This window comes from Perca flavescens, chromosome 3 (genome assembly GCF_004354835.1).
Source record: "Perca flavescens isolate YP-PL-M2 chromosome 3, PFLA_1.0, whole genome shotgun sequence".
NCBI lineage: Eukaryota > Metazoa > Chordata > Actinopteri > Perciformes > Percidae > Perca > Perca flavescens.
The window spans coordinates 27599353-27618823 of NC_041333.1; the positions used below are offsets into that span (position 1 = coordinate 27599353).

At 41.8% G+C, this 19471-nt stretch overlaps 1 protein-coding gene across 1 annotated transcript; it reads left to right on the forward strand.

Moving 5' to 3' along the window:
* Nucleotides 1–868: 868 nt before the first annotated feature.
* On the forward strand, nucleotides 869–19356 carry pcsk7 (proprotein convertase subtilisin/kexin type 7). The gene is made up of 17 exons (XM_028573904.1): nucleotides 869–974; nucleotides 2373–2680; nucleotides 4650–4886; nucleotides 6381–6515; nucleotides 6710–6875; nucleotides 6985–7075; nucleotides 7325–7379; nucleotides 7519–7657; nucleotides 7787–7887; nucleotides 10232–10399; nucleotides 12661–12765; nucleotides 12895–12997; nucleotides 16180–16336; nucleotides 16546–16640; nucleotides 16806–16911; nucleotides 17179–17296; nucleotides 18244–19356. The coding sequence occupies exons 2-17, from the start codon at nucleotides 2432–2434 to the stop codon at nucleotides 18523–18525; spliced, it is 2307 nt and encodes a 768-aa protein (XP_028429705.1). The 5' UTR covers nucleotides 869–974; nucleotides 2373–2431; the 3' UTR covers nucleotides 18526–19356.
* The last annotated feature ends 115 nt before the right edge of the window (nucleotides 19357–19471 follow it).

The window sequence follows — 19471 nt, forward strand, 5'->3', positions numbered from 1 at the left end:
CACGTGCGGCATTCAGCAAACGCGCTGCACACAACACAACCAAATATACAAACGCGCTGCAATTAAAAAACGATGCAAAAAGAACGAGCCGACCAAACGCGAGCTTTTATTTTGAAAAGTCAAAGCTCAAGCACGGCACCAGCCTCCCGGCTGAGACGGGAGCAGAGACTGTATATTACTAATATATTATTATGTTATTAATAAGGGAATGAGACAGGAGTTCTCTTTTTAATATGCAGCTATACCCGACTCTAACAAAAAGGCAGAAAAGGGGTCATAAATCCAGCTGTTCCCCTTAGCTGCTCCCTCTAGAGGTCTGGAGAACTTCCGTTGTGGAATCTGGATGCAGCGGGGTTTTTTTGCATTTGTTTTCGGGGTTTGTGTGCTTTTCTTTTCGTCGGTCACCGTATTAAACAGACATTAAAAGAAGATATCGCAGAAAATACATACAGAACATATTACAATATAAACGTTATCAAAATAAATGACAAAAAATTGCCATTTATATAACATTAGATTAATAAATAAACAGGCACACAGAGACGCAAGGTCTTCAAAAATTAGGGGAATTATTTAATCAAAACAACAAGAAACGAGATACATCCACACAAATCGTTCTGGGTATTTTTGATGTATCATGTTTAGACCAAGGATGTATAAATAAAGGGTAGGCCTACTTTATAAGACCATAGACCAGGGGTGCAGTTTGCATTGTATCCCGTTGTATCCATAGATATAGAAAAATATCTATGGATACAACCAGAATACAACCATATATTTGATTGTATCCATGTGCAGTACCTGTATTCCACTGTGGAACCCATCAGGTCTGACGCAGGACGTTTGCGTAACAACTGTATGACGTAGTACGTTTGGCTTGAACGTGACTTGTTTGTTACAGGAAATGATATGACAAGCTTAATGTTTCTCATAAATCTCACAAGGAACAGATGAAAAACGAATTTAGTGGAAAGGTAAGGTACCATTGTATAATCGTAATGAATCGCCATGGCTAACTTACTGGTTCGAACTGTCATATCTCACTAAAGAACAGCAATATCAATTAGCGTCAGGATACTAATGTTAACGTTAGCTTACTATGACCACAACAATGCCTCGGTTGAAACTCGAGTCCCACTCACAAGTTTTTTTTAAATTTTTTTTTAACTTTTATTCTGTTGTTTTTAGTTTATAGTAATATATTTATGTTATTATTACTATAACGTTAGAGTCTCAGTCGCAGTCCGTTAAATTACTAAAATCAGCTAGCTGACCTAACTTTGACTGGCTTAACAAAAACTAAACAATCAGCAAAATTTAGAGCTAGCTTAGCCTGCCAGAGAGCTAACCGGTTTAACAGCAAATGCGAGCACATATCATGTGGTTGCACCATTGATAATACAAAAGAACGCTGAACTGAAGCAGCGGAATCTAAGCTAACGTTACTGTTGTCAATTTCAACGTCATTTAAATGTTTGAATGGGGATCTGTTAATAACACATTTCCATCTAACGTTGTCACGTTTGTGATATGGCTGTGATATGAATCCTTTATGATGTGGTCAGACCGAGCCAGAGATTTGGCTAAAGAGCAGCTGGCAAGGGTTCGTTGTTTTGCTGAAGGACAATTTGGGCGTGCGATGTGCCAAGTCGTATTTACAATCCAATCGCACAAGTGTTAATTAAAACAGGAAAAACAAGATGCTTCCTTCGAAAGATCTAGTAAATTATGGTTTAATTCTAAAGAAGCTCCTCCTGACTTGAAGTTGTGACACTTGTTATTACCTTTTCATATAGTGTCTCTAATTAGAGTGTCCGAGTCAGGTTTGTGTTATTATATACATTTGAGCTCTAGGTAAAATAGTTAACTGAACTACAGACTATTGAATACTACCTGTAGTCAAGGCTGGATTACCAACTGGCTAACAGGCAACTGCCTTGGGGCCTCAGGCTCACTGCTAGAAAGGTTTCTTGTAAATGTGCCAATAAATTGCACTGAAGGGAGCTACATCGTGTGTACCTTTTTGTTTGTATTTTCAATGAAATTGACCCCTTTAATTGAGAGACACCCACCCCACTATTTTCTTGTGTTCGATTATTGAATTTTCTAGCCTAACAGTGCTAATAGAATAGCATTCATCTGTAAAAGCCACTTCACAATATTCCGTGCGGGACCACTGGTGTAACCACGGAGTGTTAATCGAATGTGCTGCGGCCACAGTTCTCTGAACTGCCGTCCAGTTAGTGCGATGCTGTGAATTTAATAAGTAGCCTCTGAATGCAGCACACAGATGATGAGCAACCAGCCACATATTGTCATTGCCTTCACAGCTAACAAGACCTTCTTTTCTCCCCATCTGTCTTTGTCTTCAGGTTGCAGTTCAGATGAGGAAGGCTTGCCTGGTTGACCCTGTGTGTCACTTTCCGTTGCCATGGCAACATCCTATTATCCCGCATTCCTGCTCCTTATTTTTCTGTCCTCCTTCTTCCTCTTGCTTCTGACCCTCCTGCCTCCCGTTGCCCCATCGATTCCCTTTTCCGCCTCCTCTCCACCTTCACCTTGGCGGTCACTCTCCTGCGGCCTGGGGCAGTCCTGGGCCGTCCGGCTCCACTCTGGCCCACTTAATGAGGAAAAAGATGGTGAACAGAGCTCTGTGCACCTGGATGTGATAGCCAACATGGTACAGTACTACCACAAACACTACACTACTACTACTACTACTACTACTACTACTACTAGATACATGTTTTAAAGGTCCCATGACATGGTGCTCTTTGGATGCTTTTATATAGACCTTAGTGGTCTCACCAGAATTACCACCACTAGAGCCAGTCCCACAATGAGCTTTCCTTAGTATGTGCCATTTCTGTGTCTGTAGCTATTGAGGAGGAGAGTGGGAGGGGCAAGGTGGAGGGTGGGGGTGTGGCCTTGACCAACTGCCACTTTTCTTGTTTGAAAGCCATGATGTCTCTCTCTCATGGGTGGGCCAAATTCTCTGGGCGGGCAAAGCAGAGAAAGGGGAGGTAACCTTGCTTGTTATGACCTCATAACAAGCAGATTCCAAAACGGCTCATCTGAGCTTTCCTTTTCTCAAAGGCAGAGCAGGATACCCAGGGCTCGGTTTACACCTATCACCATTTCTAGCCACTGGCAGATCATAGACAGGCTGGGGGAACTCATATTAATGTTAAAAAAACTCATAAAGTGAAATTTTCATGCCATGGGACCTTTAATCTTTATAGAGGTAGTCCCTCTGTGTATTTTCCCAAAGCACAGGGACTCAATTCTCTGTTCTGACATGTTCAAAATAAAAGATAATTTAGGAGGGCTACAATATTTATTTTCTTTCTATGATTTGTGTAAGTAAGTAACTAACTAGGGTAAGGGAGCACATCTGATATCTAATGGCAGCTGGTTCCACAGTTTTGGACCAGCAACTGCAATGCTTGTCACCTTTTAGTTTCAGGTGTGATCGAGGGACATACAGGACATATTTGTCATCAGATCTAAGAGACCTCGGGCCTGAGTGCCGGTGAATAAGATCTGTAATATATGACGGGGCCTTGCCATCAAGAGCCTTGAAGGTGATCAGTAGTGTCTTAAGTTGGATTCTAAAGTGAACAGGGAGCCAATGAAGACAGGCTAGCACTGGGGCAATGTGCTCACATTTCTTAGTACCAGTCAACCAGTCATTCTTACAGCTGCATTTTAGACCATCAGTAGGCAAGTTTATGATGACTGGGGAAGGCCTGAATTAAGGGAGTTCAGGCCAGTGTGGATGTAATTAATTACTTTTTCCATTTCATAGGAGGACGGAATTGGCTTGAGATTGGAAATTGTTTTAATTTTATTTAACCTTTATTTATTCAGGGAAGGTTCACTGAGAGGCAGCCTCTCTTTTGCAGGAACGCCCTGATCACATTCACACAGTTACACATTCATACCTGGAAGCTGCCCAGTACAACCACAGTCTGATCTGCTGGCCACTGACCAGCTCCACTGGAGCGGTTGGGGTTAAGGGCCTTGCTAAAGGGCACCTCAGTGGTGGTAATGATGGTAATCCTGTCAATCTGGGGATTGAACCGACGACCTCCTGGTCACAAGCTCGCTTCTCTAACCTTTAGGCCCACAAGAAATAGTTCTTAACTGATAACTGTAACTTGTAGCTAACAACAGCATTGATTTGTTTATCATGACAGAGAAAAAAATTGCACATCCAATAATTTTTCTGTGTAGGTGCGTTGGTAAAGGTTAGTTTTCTTTATTAAATGTTAATGCTGCAAGAGCATTGTGCAGAATTTTCCTCTTTTTCCAAGATTATCATGGCTCAGAATGAAATATCACTAAGGTTTTTTTTGGGGGGAACGATACTTTGGTATTGTCGTGTTGCTTACTACAGCTTTTTCTTTCACCCATTATGCCACTGTCATTAAGCTTTTAAAAATCAATATACTGTATGTTTTCAGTTTTTTGCTTCATGTTTAATGCTCCCCATATGTATCCTATTTTCTGCAGCGACCCCATTTCTCCGCAGGGAACAATGTTTCATCTCATCTGTTTTAAAGTTGCCTAGGTCAGGGAAAAAAAACACAATACTTTTAGAAGTATTGTCCGAGTTTAATTTGTACTTTGAACTCTCGCTATCCCAGGTAGCAGAGCAGGCTGGGCTGAAAAACCAGGGCCAGGTTGGACAGCTAGAAGGCCACTACTTGCTGTGTTCTGTCAAGCCCGCATCTGTATCTGGTATTTGGAGCAAGAGTGTCTGGCCTGGGGACGTCCTGGCAGCCCACCCTCATGTCCTGTGGTACTCCCAGGAGAGAGTGCTGAGCCGTTCTAAGAGATCGATGGCCTTCAACGATCCCAACTACCCTAAACAGTGGCACCTGGTGAGAATCTAGACTATTGTGTATGTTGCTGTGGCTCAGGAGGTAGTCCTTGAGCAAGACTCTGACTCTGAACTCCAAGTTGGTCCCGATGGGCAGGCCAGTGCCTTGCATGGCAGCTCCACCACCATCCATGAATGTGTGTGTGAATTGTAAAGGGCTTAGTCCTGTAAGGTAGAAAGACGCTATATAAATGCAGTCCATTTGCCATTTCTTACCATCTTGTTCACTGGCTAGTTGTCTAGTCAGACTTACCATAGATCAGTGGCTGTCAATAATTAATAAATGAATAATTTACCCAACAACATAATGTGCATACAATATTCATTGTTTGATTTTTTTTGTTTTGTTTCAACACTAGCACTTTATGTAGAACCAGTCTAGCAGGCATCCAATTAGGAGCCTGTTTTAGACAGTGCCAACCTGTGATTTGATTTACTTTTCCTGTTAGTGAGAGCTGCTTGTCCTTTTACTTTTTTTATCAGCTCAGTGTGGACTATTTTATTTATTTTATTGGACTTTTCTGTTAAAATGGAGTAAGTCAGAAATGTTTTTGCTAATCTCAAAGACAGAAACATGTTAACACCAATAGGCCTATTTGGGAACCAACATATCCATCAATAGCCATCGGGAGACTGTGACCCCATAAAAGTTCATCAAATGGCCTGTTGTAATGTCAGCTACAAGTCGGTACTGTTATTTTTTTTATGATCTATTGTTTAAGCCCCTTAGTACTTACATTTTTGCTAAATTGGGACCATTAAAAGTTTGCTGACATAGCTTGCCACTCAGAAATAATGATGTCCTCTGGAAGTGTATGATATTAATTTGTCAATTTTTGACGTATCTCCCCCCCACACCTAATGTAACACCTTAATCAGGGTGCAAAGTACAATAAGAGCACATACACACCTGATAGTTTCCATTTCCATTTAACACAGCATCCTGTATGCATAAAGGGCTTGGTGAAGTCGAATATACATGTGACCGTTGTGGTAATTAATCATTATCGATAGAGAAAAATTATTTGTTTATCCACCCCATGATTTGGATCTGCTTCCAAAATTAATGGATTCTTATAGAAAGACAGACAGAGCAGAAAACATGACCTCCTTGGCGGAGGTAATAATATGAACTCCTCATAAAACAACCTTATAAACATCTTAAAACAAGATATTTAAAGGATGCTGGTTAGTGTTAAGGGTTAGGGGGAATAAAACCATTTAGGGTTAGGCTTACATCGCTTAATTTGTCACCTGGTTGCACAGTGTGTGTCCTGTGGGTACAAAAACATCAGACAACCAAAGTACAATCCAAGTAAATACTCCATAGTGATGCATAGGCTAGTCCATGCCACCCAGAAACTAGAGGCGGGAGAAGCCTGCACTTTTGTAACCCTCACCTCACCATGTTAACTTCCTTAACTTGCATTTGAAATCCTGTACTTATTCTCCTTTTCCCCTTATTATCCTTTCCTTACTCTTCTTGTTCTTGCAGCACAATTACCGTAATAAGGGTATGGACATCAACGTAACAGGGGTGTGGGAGCACAACATCACTGGCCAAGGAGTCACAGTGGTGGTGGTAGATGACGGGGTGGAGCACACCCACCAGGACATCCAGCCTAACTATGTAAGTCAAAACTGACAGAACTGTGAGCTGTTAGCCCTGCCGTCATGGCTGGACATTTTGAAAACCATAAAGGAAAGAAGCCGTTTCAGTGAATGTGTTGTGAGAGTGTCTCTACTGCACCAAGTATGATATAATATAATCACAACATTAAACCAGACACTCATTTTCCAACGATCATTTTTCAATCCTCTCAGAGTGCAGAGGGCAGTTATGACCTGAACTCCAATGACCCAGACCCAATGCCTCACCCGGACATCCAAAGCGACAACCACCACGGCACGCGATGTGCCGGAGAGATCGCAGCCGTTCCCAACAACAGCTTCTGTGCTGTGGGGGTGGCCTACGGCAGCAAGGTCGCAGGTACAGACAATTTGGAATTTTAAAGGTGGATGTCCCAGTGTTAAGAATCACTCAGAAAGAAGCTGAGATGTATGGGCTGAAATATCTCTCGCCTGTTGTTTGTGTTCAGGTATTAGAGTCTTGGACGGCCCGCTGACGGACAGCCTTGAGGCCATAGCCTTCAACAAGCACTACCAGGTCAACGACATCTACAGCTGCAGGTAACAAACACATCTCTCTCTGGTCCTATTAGGGATTTCCATTGGGAAAGTGGCTTTTATAAACCGTAAAATACCACTGATTCGCATGTGTCTCTTATTTCTACAAGCTTTTGACAGCCTTTGTTTGCTCACTTGCAATTTATTTATTAGCATTTTTGTTTGTCTGTATTTCCATGTCATTTTCTATGCCATAATAGCATATTGTACAAGTCTTGCTGGGATTCTGATTTAGACTCTTGTTTCCTCTAGTTGGGGTCCAGATGATGATGGACACACTGTGGATGGACCCCATCCTCTAGGCAAGGTAAGAGAAAGACAGTTTGTGTGAAGTATTGATTTTGTCCTGCAGGGGGCAGTACACTGCAACAGATCAATTACAGAGGAGTAGGCAAGGAAAAATGACTCATTTTATCACAGCATGACTTTTTTTTTTTCCTCGACAGGCGGCGCTGCAGCACGGGGTGATTGCAGGCAGACAAGGTTTTGGCAGTATCTTTGTGGTTGCCAGTGGCAACGGAGGTCAATACAATGACAACTGCAACTTTGACGGCTACGCCAACTCCATCTACACCATAACAATTGGTAAGACACAAAGGCCCTTAGGCGTGTGTTCACTTGTGTTTGGGGTGTGGACATGTGTGCATCGGGCCATAACTATGAATAATTTTGTGTGTGTGTCTGTGTGCGTGTGTGTGTGTGTGTGTTTTGCAGGAGCGGTCAATGAGGAAGGCAGGATGCCCTTCTATGCTGAAGAGTGTGCGTCCATGCTGGCTGTTACTTTCAGCAGCGGGAAAAGCACGATGAGGAGCATTGTAGGTCTTACTGGAAAACACGCACACACACGCACACACACGCACAAAGGATGACAAGACCAGAGAATAGATGTAGTAGTTGCATAAGAAACCGGAAAGCAGGGAGTCAATTATGAGCTACTTGAAGGTGGACAAAATCTTGTAAAAGCGCAGCTCCACATCAGGAGGAGCAGAGACTATTTTCATCTGAAACGATGACGGATGATGACAGGAGTAAGGGCCCATCGAAGCCACTGACCTTTTATTTGCCGCTGTTTGCGGGTGTCACCATGGCAACACAGTTTGGCCCAGGGATGTCATCGCCTGGGGGAGAAGAGTTTAGCCAGGATTGTCTCTCTCTGGAGAAGGCTGATCCACCACTGACCACAGTATACTCACAGGCCAAGTGCTTACCACACACTGCCCACTTCTGTTATATTCTGAAGAACCCATTTAGTCTCCCAAGAACAGCTGCCTTCCCAAATGCATCACACTATTTTGAATCTGACAATTCAGCTGATGGCAGCTTGTGCATTTTATTTTTCAAATGTTCCTCTCCAATTTTTCTGCTAATTGATTGACTTCATTCTAGTCATACTGATGTGTTAATTTTTCTGGATTTATGTAAGCCCTGAGAAATAGCTGTGGCTAACCAAAACATGACACAGGATATATTCTAGATTCAGACATTTACCTTCTGAGATTCAGGGTTTCTTATTGAATATATAGTGGCATGTGGAAATTATTAACACAAATGGGTTGCATGTTGTTGAGTTACAGAACATGTCTCTTGATAATACTCATATACTCTCACTACCGCATAGACATCTCTGGATGAACATGCACAACACTGCATAGTAGCTTTAAAACCTTCCGACAGCTGTTGGAAAGGCCCACACGTCATCCACATGTAAACGCAGAGGGCTTGGAATTCCTCAGCCCACATTGCTGTGGCTTTTCTGTCAGACAGGCTGTCACTTATTGTGTTCGCTCCGGCAGATGGTGTACATGGTAGACATATGAGACATGTTTGTAGGTGTGCGCACCTTGCATATGGGTGGATTTTACTATCCACTAGATACACTATAGACAAACCTGTAAAACAATATTAGTTTTTTTTTTAGTTGCTATGGTATCAATCGTAAGGTGCAGTTTTTCAAATCTCTAAGTACAAGACTCCAAACTGATCATACTTGTAAATCGTGTACATTTTTCCATTACATGGTACCTGCTTGACTCGCCTCGACTATACTCGCCTTTTGGGGTTTTCCATTATGAAAAAAAAAAGTTCCTGGTACCTGCCAACAGGTACTTTTTTTTTTTAACATCACTTCTGGCCAAGAACAACACACCTTCGACGTTCTGTGTGTGTGTCGCGTTAGGTCACGGCAGTTTCTTGCAGCATCGCTATGACGACCAGCGACGCTCGCCTCACGCATAAGGCGGTACTAAATCTGCAATGGAAAAAGGATGACGGGGCACCGCGATTGAGCCGAGCCGAACCGAACCGAATAGAGCTGTTACCAGCAGTGGGTAAGCGCCGTAAGGTTGTGGGTTCAAATCCCACCAAGGTCACATAAAAACCTCACACCTTAGGGTGGCAATTCTGGGGTTTTCCATCGGACTATAATAGACAAAAAAACATACATACAGTATATTACGCAAATGTTTCATTGACTATCAGTTATGAACAATGAGCATAGTGTAAGTAAAAAGTATTTTAACAATAGAGAAGAAAATCCTATCCAAAGTTATACATGTACTTTGTATGACCGTAGTGTATTTCAATGTGAAACTGATTGTTTTTAGATGTTTTTTATGTACAGTCAGTGTCAGATGTACTTAGAGTTGTGAAAAGAGCTACAGTACTTTTTGATGATCTGTTGTTTTATTTCTACTACGGTAGTGAAATATTACCACATACACACATGAGAATAGTAGCAAAGCGTCAGGAAAAAAACTGTATATTGGTCCTTTTTTTACTTAAAAGTTCATCCTTGAAAAAGCTTAAGCTCCCTAGAGCTTTAAAAGACTGTCATATGTTCCTCATCTATTCCATCAACTGTACACAAACAGTGCTGAACTCTGGTCTCCTGCAGTAAATATGTCTCTATGACTTTAAATATGGCTCTATGACACTGGGCCTGATGAAGTGTTCTTTGCTAGTTGCTGGTGTAGGTGGAGAAGCTCCCTGCTCAAGGATAGTTTGTGTTGAATGTAAACTGTAAAATGGTTTGTGTACACTTGCATATGTGAGTGTCACTTTGTTTGGCCTCCTGCCAGAGCTGTTTGCACTTTGTTTGTACTGTGCATGAATCTCCATGGTTGTATCCTCCCCACTCAGCCCATCTGTCTATCCCCGCAGGTGACGTCAGACTGGTCGATGCGGAAGGGGACTGGCTGTACGGATGGCCACACCGGCACGTCTGCCGCAGCCCCCCTGGCGGCTGGAATGGTGGCCCTCATGCTGCAGGTCCGTCCCTGTCTCAGTTGGAGGGACGTACAGCACATTATCACCTTTACCGCCACCAAGGTAGGCCTGATGAAACGGTTGCTGCTTCAGTTACTGTGTGGCTACAGGCTACAGGCCTGTGTAGAGATACTTAGTTTACCTGGATACATGTGTCAGAACTGATTCAAGATTCAATACTTTATTGCCATACAACTCGGTGCAAGTTGCTAGGGATTTGCTTCAGTGTGCTCATGACTGGACATCAACAAGATACAACGAAAACATAGAGCAAATATATACACATACGGTATCCCACACGGGATCACACCACACGGGATCACACTTGACACAGGCAGATAAAAAAAAAAAAAAAAAAAGACGGCACACCACTCACAACATACCTGGATGACAGTCCAGGAGGCTAGAGTGACAGATGTCAAGTTAAAGTGACATGTTGCATAGGGATGCAGAGCACACATCCACAACTTTACAATAAATAGATAAAATAACGCTAGTATGGGTGGCATAACAGGCTGACATCCCTACTTGACTGTTTAAATGACGTCAAAGAGTGGTTGGCCCAAAATGTTAAAACTAAATGAGATTATGCAGTTTGGCCCCACTAATCCAATGATAGATTTGGGCCCCCTAAATGTCTCTGTGCAACCTGTGGTAACTAACCTTGGGGTAAAAATAGACAGTGAGTTTAAATTTAATAAACAAATAAATGCAATAGTGAAATCTAGTTTCTATCATCTTCGCCTTTTAGCCAAAGTTAAACCGTTTTTGTCTTTTAGCAGTTTTGAACAAGCTATACATGCTTTTATTTCTTCTCGTTTGGACTATTGTAATGCACTTTATATTGGTATAAATCAAAACGCACTCTCACGTTTACAGTTAGTCCAAAACTCTGCAGCCCGACTTTTAACAGGAACCAAAAAGCATGCGCATATAACTCCAATTCTTGCCTCATTGCATTGGCTCCCTGTTAGTTTTAGGATTGATTTCAAGATTTTATTGTTTGTTTTTAAAGCTGTGAATGGACTGGCCCCAACATATATTTCGGACCTCATCCAAATTTATACGCCAGTGCGGACACTGAGATCAGAGGGCCAGCACCAGCTTGTGGTCCCTAAGTCAAGACTTAAGACTCGGGGGGACAGGGCCTTTTCTGTGGTTGGACCTAAACTCTGGAATGCCCTGCCCCTCCATGTCCGAACTGCCCCTACAGTTGAGTGTTTTAAGGCACGTCTAAAGACACACTTTTATTCTTTGGCTTTTAACTCTGTGTGAGTTATGTGGTCCACTGTGGTGTTTATTCTTTCTTATATTCTTTCTATATTTTATATATATATTTTTATGTTCTGAGTCTTCTGTGAAGCACTTTGGAAACTTTGTGTTTGTAAAATGTGCTATAGAAATAAAGTGGATTGGATTGGATAAAAACATATAGAAAAGTATAAACTGTGCAGGGAAACGTCACTCCTGGTCACTTTCCCACTGTTAATGGTGCCCTGTGCAGTTTTATTTTAAACAAATAAAAGTTAGGTTTATGATCAGTGTTTCTCACCAAAATGCATTGTCTGTTTCCTTGAGGTCTAACCAACACGATGAATGCATTTCCTTCCTCCATCAAACATTTGCAATTTTTTTTTAATATTTGAAATGCTGCATTGCTTACATTCACGCCCTGTAATGTTTCTTTGTGCACCATTGCCACCAACTGTTGATCAGCAGAATAGTGCAGAAACTGGCCGCAGGACTATATTGCTTCGCCAGCGTGTTCGCATGCTTGGACAATACAAACATAACTTGGACTTTGCTCCACTAGTGATCAAAAACTCCACAGGGTACCTTCAATCTGACAATGCGACTTTGACCAACTCTGAATGGGTTTGGCTGATCGGATCACAATCTGTCCTCAATGCATTTTGGGTGCGTGCGTGAGGGCGTGCGCAAGGGCGTGTGTGTGTGTGTGCGTGCGTGTGAGCGTGTGTGTATTGGCACGCCCCCGCGAAACTACGACGTGCAGGCAGCAGAGAAACAGAAGAAAGTAGCTGCAACTTTACTAAAATGAAGACTGAAAAACATAATTATATTGGTACAAACATTTACCGGCCATGTAGCGGATAGCCCTCTGAGATTTACTCGCCAAACAGAAAATGTACCCGCATTTGGCGACTGGCAAGTGTTCATTTTGGACCCTGCCAGCACCTCTAAAGATCATTAATGAAAACATTATATCTCATATATATATATATATATATATATATATATATATATATATATAAACTAAAAAGTAAACTTTGCTGTGTGTGTTATCTCTATATTTGTTCTAACAGTGTGACAGCAGTGCAGAATGGAGTGTGAACGGAGCTGGTTTTCACCACAGCCACAAGCACGGCTTTGGTCTGCTCAATGCATGGAGACTTGTCAATGCTGCCAAGGTACATGCATACATTATACACAAGCAGATTGCAACCACCAGCTATTTTCACGTTTACTTAATAATTGATTCTTTTTTTCCACCACAATTGACCACAAGAGCCCTAAGTTTCTTCTCTTCTCTCTCTCAGGTATGGGAGTCAGTGCCGTTTCTCGTGTCGTATCAGAGCTCCATTATAAAGGAGGAAGAGCCCATCCCAATTTATCCCAATAAGCTGAGCCACATCTGGAATGGTAACTCTGTCTGCTTGTCTGCTCCTCTCTCACTCTCTCAGCTCTGTATTGGACAGCTGCTTGTTGAGTTTGCGCTCTGTACTACGTAGCTGACTCCCTTCTTCCCTCCCTCCCTCTCTCCCTGCCTGCCTATTCCTCAGCCAGTCTGCCTTTCCATATTAGGTAATGTTCTCTTGTTTGGGAGTTTCTGCGTCCACATTGAAATACTGGGAGGGATTTTTCCAGATTGCCTCCATGGATTTTTTTATGGTTGTTTATGTTTTCTATTTTGTATTTCAATCTGCTTGTATTGTGACTTCTTTTGTTGTATTGCATTTTATTGTGAAGCACTTTGTCATTTTTATCTGTGAAAGGTGCTATACAAATAATCTTTACTTACTTACTATTTCTTTTTCCCCCTACTTTTTTCTTAATTTTTTTTCCCAATCTGTTTTTGTATTTTACAACTTTCCCAAACTCAGTAGCTTTTGTCCCATTTTGCACTTCTCACTGCTCTGATTCTGTCATATTTGACTGTCTGTGTGCGTGATCGGTCTCTTTCTCCCTCACGCACATTTACACACATGCTCATGGTGACCTTATTGTTGCAGAAACTTTTCATTCTCCCTAGTCTCTTTTTCTCTCCTCACTCAAGCTGTGTGTGTGTGTGTGTGTGTGTGTGTGTGTGTGTGTGTGTGTGTGTGTGTGTGTGTGTGTGTGTGTGTGTGTGTGTGTGTGTGTGTGTGTGTGTGTGTGTGTGTGTGTGTGTGTGTGTGTGTGTGTGTGTGTGTGTGTGTGTGTGTGTGTGCGTGTATTCTCATGCAACAGGACTTTGTACATGTTTTGCCTTTCACACTACTCAGCAGTGTTTGTTGTTGTAGTTTCTATGTGTTTTGGCTGCCTTATTGGCTAATGCACTGCCCCTTAAGCATTTCAGCTGCTGGCCCCCATGTGAACACAGTTGCTACGAATGCGCATTTGTGTGTTTATATACATGCGCGCAGTGACTGGCTTTGTCCTAATATAACCAGTCACATCCCCTTGGTACTGTCAATCCACCTCAGGGACAAGATTGTCAAGTTGTTTTAGTGTGCGTGTGCGTGTGTGTGCTGGGTTTTTCTGAAGTATAGGAAAAAAATATTGTGATTTAAAAAAAGTTCCTCAAAAATGTGACATGTTCAGCACTCAGCTGGAATTTGTTCTGAAAAAGGGAAAGAACACAAGAGAGGACAAAATGTACATCTACAGTGAGCACTAAATCTTTCCATCCATGTCATCAATGCATGCTTGGAGTTATGATACCATATGAAATTTATTGGATTTTTGTGCATTTCTGCATATTTATACATATTTTTTTTTTTTTTTTGTTGTGTTCTTCCACTTTCAGTCTTTATTTGCAAATATTGAAATAAATAAAATTGTGAAACTGCTGCATGCGACCACATTTCTAAAGTGGAGGATTATTAATTTGAACCTCGGACAGTTCAAGTAACACAATCTCATGAAAGTATGTCAGCCTTTCTCTGATGCAGAGTTTAATGGTGTCTGTAATGGTGTCTGTGAAAGTTGGTGCCCCCAGGCACCAACTTTCCGTGCCTTTCATTAAATTCTAACTAAGAGTCATCATTAGTAGCAGTAGTGGCAAAATCTGGTTTGCCAACAAAACTCTGGATACTCAACCCCAAAAGTGTTGAACAGAGGGACACTCCCACATCATGTGTTTATAGCTTCCCAGTGAATTAATACATAGGCACATATTACAATTCCGACCCTGTTTGTATCTCATGCAAAACATATTTGGGATTTTAGAAAACAGAACTGAAAAAAAGAAGCTGGTGGTTCAGCAGAGCAGCTAGTATTTTCCAGCATATTGCCCCAAGATATGTCTTTATTCTCTCATCTCTGAGCCTGGTACCTCTGTTGCCTGGACAATAGTTTGTAGTATATTACTGATACAACCCCCCCTGCAGGAAAGAAAGTTTATCCAGTGGATATTTTCTTACTTTAAAAACTCTGAATACAAATTCTTCTGAACGTGCACAACTGCCACAATGGTGCATTCGTGAGAAAATGTATCGAATACATGACTTTTAATCTTAAGTTTTCGACATGCATACTGAGACCCATATATCACCACAGTGGAGTTTATTTTTATTTTATTTTTTTTATGGCGCAGCATCAGTGTTGCATCCCCACCAAATCCTTTTCTTTCCACTTCTCTATCTCTATTTCTGTTCTTTATTTGATACTTCAGTTATCTATTCTCAATCCCTGCCCTCTTTCCTTTTCCTTTCTTTCGCCCCTCCACACTCAGCATCCACCTTACTAATTTGACATCCACTGTACTCACCCTCTCTCCTCCATTTGTCTCCATCTCCTGACCGGCTCTCCCCTCCCTCTTTCTCTACATCTGTCCCTTGACTCTTTCATTCCACACCTCTGTTTACACTCCTCGCTCCCTGGTCCCTTTGCAACCCGCCCTGCCCTGAGGTTGTGTGCAGCCCTACATGGTCAGAGAGCACCATGGCTCATTAGTAGTCAGAGCCCAGGAAATACCAGGAAATTACCAAACACTTGCAGTGGGAGGGCGGGAGGTGGTCAGGAAGACTGACTGATATTTCAAGGGGAAAAAAATAGAGAAGAATATAGAGTCTCATGTAAGAGATTTACAAGGAATTTCATTTAATCTCCATGTCTTTCAGAATGCAACTATCTCAGGCTCACCCTGATGTGTTTCTTGGCTAGCAGCTTGTTTTCTCTCTCTGTCACATTATGTGCAATAGCATAATCAATTTGAATGTAAATTGTATATAAAATGTGTTACATATCACATTACTACGCTAACCATCCAAAATTACTTAAGAAGTCGTGTAACATAGTCATGTAAAAGTGAGATGTGTGTAACAAATTAAGTTCTTATAGTACCATATTTTAAGTATACTGTTTTTTTTATTTTTATTGTTAATTGTTATTCTGTGATCAATACAGTTTTATCTTATTACAGCATCACTCTGAATACATTTCTTAAATGGTATTTTCAGGTCTTGAAAAGTCCCACGGCTACGCATATCAATCCAGGAAATTCTCACACACACACACCACACACACACACACACACACACACACACACACACACACACACACACACACACACACACACACACACACACACACACTCTAAGCTGCTCTCTCCTCTCCCTTAGTCTCTGCTGCTGACCTGAGACAGTCTGGAATGGAGACACTAGAGCATGTGGCTGTTACCGTTACGATAACCCACCCTTGCCGTGGCAACGTGGAGATTGTGTTGGTCTGCCCCAGCGGTATGACATCAGTCATCGGGGCACGCCGGGCCATCGATAGGTACAAACCCACGCATTGGTATCTTCTTTTAGAACCGTTAAATTGTGTGAAAAGTGAAATCAGTGTCTCAATTAAATAATTAAGAAGAATTGGGTAGTATAGACAAGCAAGAAAATCAGCAATGATCACATATAACAGTACCTCAGATGTTAAAGTATGGTGATATGACTGCAGTCTAATTAAGTAGTCTCTTTGTGTTTTGCGCACAGAGACCCAGCAGGCTACCAGGACTGGACTTTCTCCACCGTGCGCTGCTGGGGAGAGAGCGCTAAAGGCCAGTACACCCTCAACATATCTGACCACAGTAAGACACTGCTCTCCCACCGACTCAAACACTGTGAGGTGTCAGCGATGGGAATGTTTTTTTTCAGGAGTGGGAATTTTCTGTCTCTTGTATGGTAGTCATTGTTTATGTTGTTTGAGTACAGTACCTGACCTGCCACACTCACCCTTCTCTGTGCTGCTGTAGAGGAGCAATCGCTTGAGAAGTGTGCCGCTGTGGGAGTGTTGAAGCAGTCACAGTTGACCCTGTATGGTTCCTCAATGAACTCCAGCGAGGTCCAGGACAGACAGAGGTAAGACCTCGCTGCCATCTGCCAACAGTGTTGAGATCATCTGTTGTTGATTGCCTGTTTTTGTTACTGGATGTGTGTTTTATTCCCATTTTAATTATTTGTAGCAGTTTGTTTTTAGAAAAATTGAATATTAATAGTTTTTCCATCAAAGTTTCTGAATTGATTAAAATACGTGTCACCTTGACTGGCTCGGTGTTTTGACTGACATGAAAGCTTGATAGACGTTTTGCATGTTGATTGGCTGTGCATTGATTACTTGATTGACAGGCTGGTGGAGGAGGCCATGAGTGGCAAGTATCTGGATAGCAGCTTCTCTTTACCCTGCCCTCCAGGCCTGGACATCCCTCCAGAGATCGTCAGCCCATTCACCTCCAACAGCCTCAAGGTGTCACTCTGTCCTCTCTGTCTCTCTTTAGCCTTTCTGTCTACTCTTATGCAATGTATATTGGAAACCAGACTTCTAATACCTTAAGAAGATCAACATTAAAGGGATAGTTCCATTTCTAGGCAATTCCTAAATATTCTACGTATTTAGAGTAAACAAGCTAAAGTATGATTTTCTTTTTTAAATGTAGCTGTATGCAGTATGGAGTACTGTTGGATGGAGGTTTTAGCTTACTTTAGCTCAGTTACAGGGTACTTTGGACTTGTCAGCCTAACATTACTTTTTTTCAACAGATGCTTTAATAAGAACGGATACATTCCTGGCCAGTTTAGAAAAGCTATTTTAAAAATAGACAGTTTCTTAATACGTTTGATCTTTTATCCATTGAGGGCACACCTCCGATATTTATGGATATCCAAATAACCATAATCTCTCATTTGATGCCTTAAACTAAACATAATAATTGGATCGGTGGAAAATGAGGGAAAGATGCCATCTAGCAGGAAATTCTGCCTGCCGGTTACTATTTGTGGTGAAAAAACTAATAATTCTCACCTTGACACAGGAAGTGGATCTGAAATCCAACTTTAATGAGTGTGTTAAAAGTTGCGATGTGAATTGTAAAATTTACACCATCCATGCATCTTTGGAGACGTATTAATGTGCATTTTCTTTTAGCAAAGATGCTAATTAATCCCATAGACATCCAGTAATAGATCCCAGCTATGCTTATCCCTTTCAACTAAACCAGGAAGGATACTTACACTAAGGTCACAGAGTGCTTCAACTTGGTCATCGATTTTACTTTCACATCCTCTTCTTTTTCCCGTTTGTAGCCATTCTTGCTTTTTGTCTTCTACTTCATCCACACATGCATCCTGCTCTGCTGTGATTTACCTCCTCTATGTATCTCTCTCTCTCTCTCTCTCCTTTGTCCTTGCCTCCAGTTCCTGCTGTTGCTGGGCTGCTTTGCTCTTTTCTGGTCCCTCTACTACACACTGGAAGTCACACTGGCCCACGTGGACCTCAGGGGCCTTCTCTGCCTGCGCAGGAAACGGGGCGGTCACCGGGCCAGGAGAGGGCACCGAGGGAGAGGAGTGGAGGAGGCGGTGGTAAAGGAGGAGGATGGGGAGGAAGATGAGCGGGACTCAGGGGTGGAGTTGCATACAGTGCTGTTGGATTTTGAGACCAAAGCGCCGCATTTAAATGGAAAGCGGCTGGCAACATAGTACTGAGACAGATGAAAGCCTTTCACTGTCTATGCTCATGGGACGTCTCAGGCTTTCACCCTCTCCACCCCACCCCACCCACCCAGCCTCCAGTCAACCTTATCTGTGGTGGTTGGGGGTCACAGTGCAGACTGCAGATGGACTTGACTGAAGAGTAGACTATTTTACCTTGTCTGCATTCCCTAAACACGTGGCCTTTTATTAGAATCTGTGTGTGTGTCTGTGTGTGTGTCTGTGTGTGTTCTTCCTTTACACCTGTCCCTAGGACAATCCTCTAAAGTGAAGATATTTTGTCAGTCCTGGGGTTACATTTCCTATCAGGATTAGGTTTGGGTTAGAGTAAGGGTCAGGCATGAACTGGAGAGGGATGTTATAGTTTAATGTCCCAATATAATTGCATGTTTGCAGGAATGAAAGTGTGAATACAGGCATGTCTGTGTGTGTGGTGTGTCATTTGAGGTGGTGTGCTTGTTATGTGCACGGTCTTCCATGAAAAAGTGATCTTAAATGTGAGGTTCCAAGAGAGTATGAAGTATTTTTTTTAAAGTAAGATTTATTTTCTGAGGTGTTATTTGATTTGTCTGGGGGTTATCAACCAACTACTGATTAATACTTGAAGTGGGATTTTCAAGTGTGGGATTTGTATATGTATTTTTTTATGAAGTGTAATATATATATATATACGCAATATGTGCCTGCTGTACAGATATATATTAAGTGTGTTTATTGATTTATACAAAGGGTTTTAATGTATTAAAAAGTTCAAATTTTTTTAAAGGAAAAATGTGTTTGGAGTGAAGTTGGAAACTGTGTTTGGCTGTTCAAGTCACAGGTGATCTGAATGATAATAAAAGACTTGACAGAATATCCTGGTTTTTGAAACGGTTACACACAAAATCACACACTTTGAGAATCAGTGATACTTTATATTATGTTATTATGAAAT